Raw genomic sequence first — 12573 nt, forward strand, 5'->3', positions numbered from 1 at the left:
CCTAACATACTTAATGCCAAAATCATATATATTATAGACAGGCCTGCAGAAAATAAAACAGGGAGGTTACTGGTACGCTTGCCACAAACTGAACACGCTGCAGGAAAATGCAAAAATCAAAAGGAATAACGCCATTCAAGTCTGATTAATGCCGGCTTCAATAACACAATTCAACAGTGAAGTGTGGCACACAGGCGTGTACCAGCTGCATGTATATCAACATGCTGTCTGAGCAAGGTGAACACCCCAGTGGAGCTGTTAGACATGATTCTTGCAATCCAACACCAAGCGCTTAATTGCCTGTGATCATGTGCAAGAAGCATGCTGATTTGTTCCGTCTTACAGAACCCTGTAATGGTCCTCTAATCGTCTTGGGCCACGTATACACACAACATTCCAGCCATATTTCAAGTAAACACTCCTTGTCTACTGCAAATGCTGACATATTTGACACTGTGTTTAATGACACATTTTGCGCGAATGTATCCGTGGAATGGTGGTTCTGCCATTTTTAATTGACTGAAAAACATGTGTGCATGTGTACATGCAGCCTTCTCCAGGAAACGTTCTGATACTTTGTTGTAAAAGTCTGATCACCTCCTGGTGAGTTTGGATATCTAATCTTCCATTTTGACAGTCAAATTCATTCATGCATTCAGCAGAGTATAAAAATATTTGTAATGCATTTGATTTGCTACTTTCTAGCCGGTGTACCGCTGATGTACAAATGAGAGGATGGCCGTGACAAGCGCCTTCATCACCTGACAAAAGGTTAAAGACAACAGACTTCAAAAGCCAAAATCTTGACAACAATGTGGATTCAACGTGATTTTCTGTCAGGTCATGATCTGTTGGTGGCAAAGGCAAAAAAGCTTGATCTCTTTCAATGCAGTCGGATTATTGAGCTGCCTAAGCAAGGCCTCTCGCAGTTCGCAATTGCTGTTGAGGTTGGACGCAGTAAGACAGGCATTTTAAACTTCTTAAAAGATCCTGTGGGCTATGGAACAAAAACGTCAAGTGGTAGACTCCCAAAAAATGTCACCAGCCCTGAGCCAGAGGATCCAGTTGGCTGTCCATCAAGACACGGGGTGATCCTTGGCACAAGTGAAGGTTGCTACTGGTGCACTCAATTTTTTTTAGTCTCAAATAATAAATAAGAGATTTATTGGAAATAAATGTACTATTTATCCAGTCTTATCAACCGAAATTTCATTTAGATCTGATCAGAGGGCAATTTAAATGTATCTGGCTAAAATACAATGTAATAACGTAAGACACCATAACCTTACAGTACAGGAGGATGTAGCATCAAAGCACAACATGAGGGCAGCAGCCATGTTCGAGAGTGCTGCCAGGAACAATGTAGGTGAGAAGGACATGCATACAAGAAGGTAGATAATGGACAAAATGATGCCTCTCTGTGGGTGTAATGCGATCTTTGAACCAGGGGACCACATAGATAAAGTGTAATGGTCACACCTCAGGAAAGAATGAGTCCGGGGGCAGAACACTACTCAAGCTATACAGGTTCTCCCCACCTCACCTGGAAGATCTGGGAGTCAGATTGTGGTTCGCAGGCATTATCTTCCCCCCACACACACAGTCAATTAGTATTTAAGTCACACATACAGCGCTGTTAACGGACTCACTGGTGCCATTACTAACGTAACATGAGTGAGAAGGCTTGTGATCACGTTGCACGCTGGGTGGAGTCATGCATTGATTTCTGTTATTTTGCTTTAAATGGTTTGGAGGTTTAGAGTCATGAAAATGTATAAGACAGTCCAGGGAAACCGTGCATGTCCAACATGTGACAGGGTGGGAGGACAAAGTGACTGGGGAGCGCGTGTGGTGTTAACCCTGATTCACTTGACCCCGGGCTGATTGTCATCGCCTTCTCAGAGCAGTGCCACTGAGGAAATCAATATACTTTAATATAGCCTTTCTGCTCATATGGGAACACAATCGTTGCATCCAGTGGTTGTCTCAGGAAGTCAGCAGACTGTTTGACTCTTTGGAGAAAAGAGATTGAGTACAAAAATGATTAGATGACATTTGAAATAGTATTATTTTTGGGTTACTTAGATAATATCGGTTGACCTGGCAGAAAAATGAGATGTTGGTTCATCTATTGTTTTTTCTAATGTCGTGATATTGGGAGTAATGAAGTGCTTCACACAGCAACAAGCTTGCTAGCTCAGTATGTCTGAAATTGTTTTCAAGTTTCGCATTCAGGTTGTAAGTATGCAGTTTGCAATGAAAGCGCTGGTTATGCAAGGGCGTTTTCCTTCAGTACTTCTAATCTAATATGTTTCGTTCCGGGGGCGGGGGCGGGGGCGGCGTGGGGGGGGGGGAGGGGGGGGGGGGTCGATGCAGGACATGCTGAATGAGCCCAGTTTATACAGATCGTATTAGTCCAGAGTTTCATACTTGCACTTTACTTTGTTCTTTGTTTGTTCGGATGTTAGTGCCACATGGAAATGCGCAGCTTTCCAAAATATAAGTTACCAGCATTGTTCAACTGGATTATTTGTGAATGTATTAAGACGTACCTGTCTTACTTGTTATTTTTTTGTCTATTGGTCATTTTTTTACTTATTTAAGACTTATCGAGACAAAATGTTAAAAATAAATATGGCACTTTTTCTATAACTTACATTGCATATTGCAGTATTTTCCTGACATGCATAAACAGTGTTTATTTGTGCAATGCATCCAGTGACAACACAGTAAAAGAAGCTTCATGTGTTTATTAATTACACGAGATGTCACCTGAGAGCTGCTGCTGCCTATATCGGTATCTGTTGAAATCGGTAAATTGCTGAACAATACCGGTATATTGGACATTGGTAAGAAAGCCAATATCAAGCATTTATAGTGACTACAATAGTTAATAAATATCAGGGATGTCAACTTCTGACACTCAAAGTCTGTTGTTTTTTTCAACAAGAAGGACCCATTCAATAATTTCCAGTTTCCAACAGCTGATTGATGCATGGCAAGTCATGACAAAATGCTGATTTTCAATTTCTGAACCGTTTCTTTGTGGCTTTTGTTACTTTCACAGTTGATCTCATCATTTGGATGTTGCCAAATGAAGCTTATCCGATGTATGTCAGCTACTATTTGGCCGAAGCAATTGACATTGAGTGTACATGCTATTTCAAAAAGTACAGCAGCATGAAGGTGCATTTTATGTGCACACACTGGCTGACGACACACAGAGCGCATGCAGAAAATTAACACATTTCTGTTCCTAAATCAGGAGGATCTCTGGGTCTATGCGATTACAGGGTTCTAAGATGCTTGTAATATCAGAAGATGTACTCTTTGTCTGCAAAATCATCTACGGAATACATACGCTCCCCCAAACTCAACTGTTTTCAGGCACCACCCCTGTGACATCTCTCCTTAAATGCCTACTTATGTATGCTGTGCAACGTTACAATTATTATACCAATTAAAAAAAAGGCCAAAACATAAATATACAGCTGAGGTCAAATGCCCCTGAGGTTGTCACGGTTTGGTGTACTGGAATAGAGGAGACAGGTGGACCCAAAATGCAGGAAAAGTAACCAGGAGTACATGCAGGAAAAACAGCCCTGTCGGCAATGGTTACACAAGAACATGGCGTATTCTAAAAAGGCAAAAACTCAAGTATAAGCAACATCTACCACGACAACTGATGATGAGACAAAAACAGCAAACGAAGACCGGAGCCTAAATAGACGGCCACTAATCTCACAACAAGAGACAGGTGGAGAAGACGGAGCTGATTGCTTGACACAGGGGGGTAGACAAAACCAGAAGAAGCTAAAGAGCAGCACACATAAAAATACAAGAGTTTACCAACACAAAATAAAGAAGCACCTTTCCATAAACTTTAAAATAACGCCAACAATGTATCAATGGCCCCACTGGGGACCATGAGACTGTCATGCATGATGCTATGTGAGATGTTAGCACATTGCACATGACTTCTGTTCAACGAGCGTCAAACGATTTTTCATTTACAAATGTTTGACATGAAGTCAACACCATCAAGCTCACCTGAAATTTGCAGCAGCCCACCTGGACAAGACAAATGTCTTCTGCACAAGAGTTTGAGAGTCGGACAAGACAAAGATGGCGCTCTGTGGCCGAAATGACAAGACCTATGTTCAAAGGAGTCAAGATGAGGTTTACCTAAAAACAAACCTAAAGACACTGTGCCAGTTGTCAAGCATGGTGGTGGTAGTATCATGCTCTAGGGCGGTTTTGCCGCTAGTGGTACTGGTGCACTGCACAAAGTGAATAGAGTCATGAAGAAGGGGCTATACCATCAAATTAACCTCACACCAACAGCTAGCTGGCTGGACCATGGACACAATTGCGTGTTCCAAAAGGACAATCATCCCATACGCACATCAAAATTGGTTTTGGAACGGATAAAGCAGGCACTAGCGGTGTTTCCCATGCATTTATTTATTTGTGGTGGCCCACCATGACATTGCAGCTCGGCTTCTTAACACACTTCATACGCAGTCTGCTAGAGAATACAAAGACGTAGCAGAAAGAGAACAGTTAGCGACTTTGCCCCTTTCCTTTAGTGTCCAGCCCCTCTGGATTGTTATTATTTGTATTTTTGGACTCTTTTGGAGACTCAACATACAGCAGGTCCTGCGTAACCTTTTGAAATGGCCTTCCTGCAGATAATTCAGCCATTCATTTTCTATGCCGCTTATCCTATAAGGGTCATGGGGGTATGCCGGAGCCTATCCCAGCTGATCGCCAGCCAATCGCAGGCCAGTCTCCTTACCTCCTTACCATCGCTTGCCAACGACACTGAGCCAACAAGCCAGTTGTAGTTTGCTCATATCAAGCCAACGGCGCAAGCCCCACCCGGACGAAGATCCATAAAAGTAGCGGTGATCAAAGTGCGGCTCGGGGGCCATTCGCGGACTGTGGCTCATATTTGTCATTGCATCACGACAGCAAAAATGGTAAAAATAGAGCAAAAGCCACAATGAGAAAAGGCTGAAATAAATATCTACGCTAATACATACATATAGATGTTGCACGGGTTCACAGCCAAGGCCAAGGCCATCAAAAAGGTTGAGGAGCACTGCTTTACACGACCATGATGAGCCACACAGGAAAAGGAGCCGTTCTGATAGTTTGTGCATGTGTCCTGTGTCAAGTTTTTTTTGTTTTTTCTAGCGTTGCTGCAATCTCATTAGCCAGGATGGCGAGCAAGGTGAGGAGGGCTGCATACGTCTTTCTGTGTGTTTGTCCCTAATTGGAGATGGAAGGGGAATGACGGCAGGCTGCCTCATGATGACTTCGGCATCTTTTTGTAAGAGTGTTAGCCAGCGGATTTGAGCAGCTAAGCAAAAAGACGATGGCAAATAAATTTGCTGGTGAATCTTACCACAAATACCACAAAATGTGATCATCTGCATGTGTGCATTCACTAAATGTCAGGTGCTTTACCCTAATTGGATTAATCCCTACTACTCACTAATTATTCACTTCGGACTTCCCTTCCCTGAAGCAAGACAGATCAGTTCCATAGGTGGCACAATATCTTTCATTCGTAGTTTAAATGTCATTATTTAGTATTTGAGACTGAATACTACGCTATAGCGGCACAATAACATGAGCAGAATGCGTCATCTGCAAACTCTAAAGTCAGTCGCTATTGCTGTGCAAAGCAGGTCCCGCATAGCTTTAATTATTAAGTAGCAGAAGCCAGAATGTAATTGTTTTTTTCAATAAATTAAGTTCACAAACCACATCTAATAAGTCACACACGCATCATCAAATAAAACTTCATCTCAGCATAACCATCGCTTGACAAACAATGCAACTCATGTGTTTCCTTTTAATTGCTCAGGCAACAAGCCATTTACTACCAAAGGATGTGCATGACAGAGGCACTCAACATGACAATGCACATGAGGTATGACCCAGTAAAAAGTGCATAAAAAAGACTGAGCAAAGCTTGTAAAGACCTGCCACAAAGGTGGATAATGCGCTAGAAATGACTTGATGCATATTCCAAAGCCAGTCCCCAGGTTTAAAATTGAATTTACGACCTAAAGCACCAAAAAACAACAAAATAAGTCATTTTCTTGCCCAGGGCCAACGCTTATGTTAAAGCAATGCAGAAAAAACATTAATTTATTTGTGATTTATTTTGCTCCCAATTCCCACACGGTACGCATTAAATGTAAAAGACAGGAAGTGTCACATATCTACTCAGCATATACAAGCGGCCATGAAAGGCGAAGTAGTCATCAGGAGGAGAGACAAAAGCCCAGAGAGTGTGCAAGGGGGCTGCCTTTCACAGGTAACGCTGAAAAAATATTGTTGATTGTATTTGGTCATTATAACATAATTTCACCAACATAATTGGCAAACTCCTTTGGGTTCCCATAATGAAAGCAGCCTCCTTTGTAGAAAGTCGCTTGATTAGGTTTGGCCCATTTTCTTGTATTTATTTAAGGGGCAGATCTGCCACATTCAAATGTATCGCTGCAACGGGCCATCCATCTCAATGAGGTGTTTGCTTAGTACGTACATACTGTATGTTTATGGGAGCCTCTGTGTGAGGTTTTTTTTTTTGCTTGCTCATGTGCACTGTGGCACCCGACTCAGGTGAATCGAGTACTTGATTCATTTGAACTAGTGACTCATAAAAACTCGAGTCCGTAAAAGGAATGGAGTTTACCATCACTACGTTCTACACAACTGCTGCAACCACGAGTTGCCGGGATATTTGCAACATGCTGTTTGAAACTGTCTACAACGTATTACATTTTTAAAGGTTTGTTTCCGAATGAATGTGAAGATTCTCAACTATCGGAGGCACAGACGGACAGCATATTGGCACCAAAACCGAAATTCAACAACACCCTACATAGTCAGTGGTGCTTATGGGCGACCGACTGCTTTCAGTAAACAAACATCCACAATGAATAATGCAAGTGTAACAAACATACTCAATTTTAAAAAAGCACACAACACATTTTCCCTAAACCCAGAACAGACAAACAAAAATGGCATACAAACATGCAGGCACACTTACCATATGGAATGACTGTGGCAAAAATCCAGAGCAGACATGATCTGTCTGAAGAATTTCCTGGCCTCTTTAGGCGTTAACCGGCCTTTCTTTACCAAGTAGTCAAACAGTTCCCCACCGGACACAAGTTCTAGTACGAGGTACCTGAAAAACATCAACAGGGGGATTAAGTGCAAAAAGCATTGGGTCTTTCGCAAGCCACCTGCAGCACCCCTAAATGCTATGTTATATGAGACGGAGCGTTGTCCCCGGTGAAACATGCCAAGACTGTGTTGCACATAGATGTGAAGGGTCCTGACACTCACCTCCTGTGGGAGGCATCAGGAGGATGACAGAGTGACGTTACACTTACTGTACGTGTCAAGTTTAGGACCTGAAAGCTCTCCTGTGCTAAGACAATATGACAGTCTGCTTCAGTTAATCAAGTGAAAGAGACTAAAGGGAGAATCCTCGTTGTTATTGTTGACTGGAGTAGAAGAATCACACCGACACACACACACACAAACACACACACACACAGTATTTCCTACGATCATATTTTTTGGCCACTATACAGGTGGAGCATGTGGGGTTGGTGGCAGTCTGTCATCATGACTGCACGGCCATGCTCCCGTGCACCAAGGAGACACGAGGAGATGAATCTTCGCAGAGGCCCACGTGAAACAGACTGCGGGCTGATAGCCAGTTGTGCCCTGTCCTGCTCTGAACCGGCCTTCTTCATTTATTCTGTGCTCAACCTCCCTTTATCTTCACTACAGCACAAACTGAATGTCAGACAGCAGGTGAAATACGCACTTTATACTCTCTCTCCATAAACTATATGGACCAAAGTAATGGCACACCAGGCCAGTACAGGGAGTAAAATATATATTGTGTGTATAAAAATATGGAGTTGGTCTCCCCTTTGCAGTTGTAACAGCTTCCACTCTTCTTGGAAGACTTTCCATAAGTTGTGTGTCTGTACAGATTGTTTTGTTCCATTCAGTCCGGAGAACAGGTCGGCGGTCCTGACTGTTTATTTGTTTGACAGTTGGTGACCTTTTTCAGCAAGCATCAGAGGACTAACTGCACATAAGTCGGTTTTTGGGGGCTTTTTAACTCTGCCTTGAAACTGCGGATATATCTTACTAGGTTGTGGCGCGGGAGGACATTCACCATCATTAAGTGTTAAGTCGTGCCCATGACGTGAGTCCTGGCTGTGTGTGTGTGGATGCGGGAGGACGGCTGTGTGCAGAGAACACAGCTGAGTTTGATGTTGTATCGGCGTGGTTTAGCCAACGGTAGCCTCTTTTGTTTTTGCAATGAAGACATTGTTGCTTGTCATCATTACACTGTGTGGGTAGACAATACCATCTTTATCCTTAATGATGTGCACGACAGTCGAGTGATTGGGACAAGTGCACCCAATATTGAGCGCTGTCACTAGTTTTTGACAAAGTCTCCAGCGTCTACAAACCAAAATAAAGATTTGTATTTATTTATTTATGGCAACGTGTTGGTAACCACAAAGCAATACAGAAAGCCATATACGGTGAGGACCGCCTGTGAAGTGATTATTGAAGGAAAAGCTGCTTTACTGATCGTCAGTGGCAGCTATGCACATACACGTTCATGTTTACATACAAAGTAGCTCTGTCACTTCAACACTGACAGCTGAAATTAAAGCGAAGGCTTTTCAGCCACACTATTACAAATCACATTTCCACATCTACACTTTGTCATCTGTTATGTTCCATTTGTCTTTCTTAAAGGCATCTTGTATATCTATGATATAATCATTCACTGGTGGCAACGAAGTATCCCTTAATAGAATATTGATGCCACGGCGTATCAACTCAACTCTCACCTACCAACACGCTCAGGGAACCACTCGCTGGGGATTTATGCCACCAGCTTCATAAATCTTTTTAGTTGTGCGACAGCTGACACTAACAGTGTTTATCTTCCAATAAAGACACAGGACACAAACAGGCAGTATTAGTATGCACCCCTGAATCACTGGATCATGCTACTCATGGTCAACGGTCAATGAAATGTGATTCGAATAATCCATTTATATTACAAATCAGGATTTTTTTGCTTCTTTTTCTTTTTTTTTTTACAAGCTTAGAGGATATCATACACTGCCGCATGCCTCATCCCATTTGGCCTGTAAAACTCAAGATGAGAGCTAATTGAATTTAGTTGACAAATCGTCCTCTATGGATCAAGAGGCTGCTGCAAATGACCGATGGGCTTGTCATTCACTGCGGGCAAAGTTAGCAAATAGCTTTATGAACGTGTCTACATGAGTGTGTACGCGCCACAGCTGCGGCGGGCTAATGCAGCTGTCACTCCCCATGCCTAATGTTTCTTAACGCAAGTGGTGCCGCTGCTGATGACTGTGTCATGTTGTTTACATTACGGATACTTTCTCTCCCTATTAGCATTCTGCAAGCATGAGTGACTCAATCGAAAGCTTCATGCCAATACTAATGGAGCGTAGGCTCCTCTAAGGTAACTTGTTGCCCTCAGATCATAGCAAGCCAATTAAAATTGGTCCTTGGGGCCAACAAAATCATCTTGGATTCTGTGGAAAAAACACCCTTAGTTATCAACAAACCTTCGTATACAACCTGAAACTGATTGCTATGTGAAGCGCAATTAGTATCAAGTACATATGAGAGGAATCCAAAAACAGGGGGTTGATACTTACAAGTATTTTTTATTTTCATACACGTCATGTAGCTTTAAAACATGCGGGTGTTCTATGAGCTTCAGAATGGCTATTTCTCGCTCCACCTGTATAAGAGAGAATGGAAAGGAAACAGGGGTGAAGGAGGAGGTAATAGAAAAGGGAGGGAGAGAAAAAAAGATTTGATTAGTGACGTGTCAACATACAGTATGCAATGTCATCACCCTAATCTGAAGTCACCCTGTAGTCAGAACGGAAGGAAAACAGTATTTACAATGTCTCTAACTGCTTTTCTGAAGTTACTCGTGAAGGTCACTATTGTAGTTTCAGAGCAAGGAGAGGAAGCAACAAAGGAGCTAGGAGAGAGAAGCCTCAACCACACTCATGCACCTAGGACGGTAGAGCACTATTCCAAAATTGGATTTCAAAATTGAAAACACAGAAATGTAATGTTAAATCATTGGAGGGCAGGGGGGGGGCTTTCAGTGTCAGAGTCTTCATGCTTTGCCTGCATGTATGGTATTCATGCTTAAACGATACACAAGCCTCCAGTTAAGTGGCAGTGGTGCTCAAACGAATCAACAGTCTGCCTGTTGAACCCGGTAGAGATACACAAGAACACCGGAGTGCAGAGCTGACAAAGGATAAACGATGGAGAAGATACTGGCAGACATGAAAAGAAAAACAAAGGCGACGCTAGAGGCGTGTAACGATAACCAGACGAGGAAATACCCTTGGATTGACCGTGAATATGGTAGGAAATGAAAGACTGGTATGTGAATCATTTGTCCTTTTTCCTGCTCTGAGAATCATACAGACTGAGAAGTCTTGTTGAAATATTACAAATCGAGATAATAAACTTAACTTGGAAATTGCTTCAAGCTGTTGCAGACGTTATCACAGCTTTTCTTCATCTCTGATTTTGATCATCAGGAGATTGTATGCAGAATGCCGGTGCCAGCAACTCATACAGTGGTTTGCACAGATAAATAAATACGTATCAGGTCCTCAATAATATTTCAATTCAGGGGACGGTGTGAAAAAAATTCTGTCCCCTGGGGTTGCATGACAGAAAAGAATGGAGAAGCACTGCACCAAGGTAAGCTGCAAACTACAGTGTCCTCCCTTGCTCTCTGATGTTTTTATGACTTCCAATATCTCATCCCAGGCAATGTCCGGTACTAAACCACACAGACAAGAAATCAACTCCATGATTCACAGTAAAACTTCACAACTAAAATAAAATGTTAACTATTGGACACAGCAATGTAGAGAATCAGAATTGCTAAGATTCTCGTTATGTTACGTTGGTCACGTCACACTTTTGCACAGCCACTTGTTGCTAGGCTAAAGAATGAATAGCAAACTAGTGGCTTACGCAAAGTTTATTTACACATTTTATTTCACGACTGAGTCACTACTCTTTCTTAAAGAGATCATACGTGGGTCACTCAAAAAGTTCTACAAGCCTCACGCAGTAAAGAGACCTGTAGCTAAACATTTGTAGTGTGCTAACACACTGACACTTCTTATGAAACCAGAAAAGCAAATACAAAGTTCTGTCTTATTTTTTTCGCATGTGACGGACAGGCGAAGAAGGTAAGGTGTGCATGACGCATCTGAAGATGGCCAACATAGAGGTTCGAGAAATCATAAAGTATCTGCAAAAGAAAGGTTGGACCCCTCAGGAAATCCACGAGGATCCACGGTACAGACACAAACATTTGCTGAGGACTCTGTGAAAAAGTGGGCTGCTGAGTTCAAGCAAGGCAGGGTTAGCACAGAAGATGACCCCCGGTCAGGTTGTCCACGAAACCCAACCCCTGAGGAACATGCTGACGCCATTCACCATTTGGTATTCACAATATTGGATGACAGACGTCGTACTGTCCAGCAGATAGCTAAGTCTATAGGCATCAGTTCTGGTTCCGTCCACACTGTTTTAACTGAGATCTTAGGGATGGTCAAGCTGACTGCAACGTGGGTCCCAGGAATGTTGACGCCAGAGCAGAAAGTCAAAAGATGAAACATTTGATTACCACTTCGAACCTGAGTCGAAACTTGAAAGCAAGCAGTGGAAACACTTTTTGATTCTCCACCCTCAAAAAAGTTGAAGCAGACAGCGTCTGTTGGCAAGGTCATGGCTTCGCTGTTCTGGGGTTCAGAAGGCGTAATCATGATAGACTACCTGGAAAAGGGAAAACTATTCCTGGACAGTACTACACTTTAGAATTAACGCAGCTGAGGGAAGCAATCAAGACGAAACGCAGACGGGAGCTGAGGGCAGGTGTGCTCTTGCTTCAGGACAGCGCGCCTGTTCACACTACAGAAGTTGCAGTTGCTGAAGCAGCCAGATGTAGCTTTGAATTACTACCCACCCCCTCACTCTCCGGACATGGCTCCATCTGACTTCTACCTGTTTCCTAAACTAAAAATCACACCTACATGGTCACCATTTTGGAAAAAATCAGGAGGTCATATGTGTTGTGGAGGAGATTTTAGGAGATCAGGACACCACCTTCTTCCATGATGGGATAGCAATGCTTCAGCGTCATTAGACCAAGTGCATTGATGTCAAGGGGGGGCTACAGTATATACTCCTGAAAAAAAGAGTGTAAAAGTGTCTCCTTCCTGCAAGTTTTTCAGGGTGAGGCTTAGAGCTTTCTGAATGACCCTTGCACTTTATTCATTCCCATGCATGTATCCATGTACTGGCAATACACTGTATGGCAGTAGCTCTCAATTATTTTCTGCCATGACCCCCCAGGGGACAATTTTTCTTTATCCCCCCAACCCCCATTTTGGAGAACTTGATCATATTTATTGTATTGTA

At 42.7% G+C, this 12573-nt stretch overlaps 1 protein-coding gene across 9 annotated transcripts in view; it reads right to left on the bottom strand.

The window, feature by feature from the left end:
* Window positions 1–12573, bottom strand: part of brsk2a (BR serine/threonine kinase 2a) — a 196071-nt gene that overhangs the window by 43107 nt on the left and 140391 nt on the right. For all 9 annotated transcript variants that reach the window (XM_054777190.1, XM_054777189.1, XM_054777183.1 and 6 more), the window contains exons 3-4: window positions 9762–9847; window positions 7070–7210 (exon numbers count right to left, since the gene is read on the bottom strand). In XM_054777190.1, the coding sequence (XP_054633165.1) occupies window positions 7070–7210; window positions 9762–9847 (227 nt within the window). The remainder of the gene's footprint in view (window positions 1–7069; window positions 7211–9761; window positions 9848–12573) is intronic.

This window comes from Dunckerocampus dactyliophorus, chromosome 5 (assembly GCF_027744805.1).
Source record: "Dunckerocampus dactyliophorus isolate RoL2022-P2 chromosome 5, RoL_Ddac_1.1, whole genome shotgun sequence".
Taxonomy (NCBI): domain Eukaryota; kingdom Metazoa; phylum Chordata; class Actinopteri; order Syngnathiformes; family Syngnathidae; genus Dunckerocampus; species Dunckerocampus dactyliophorus.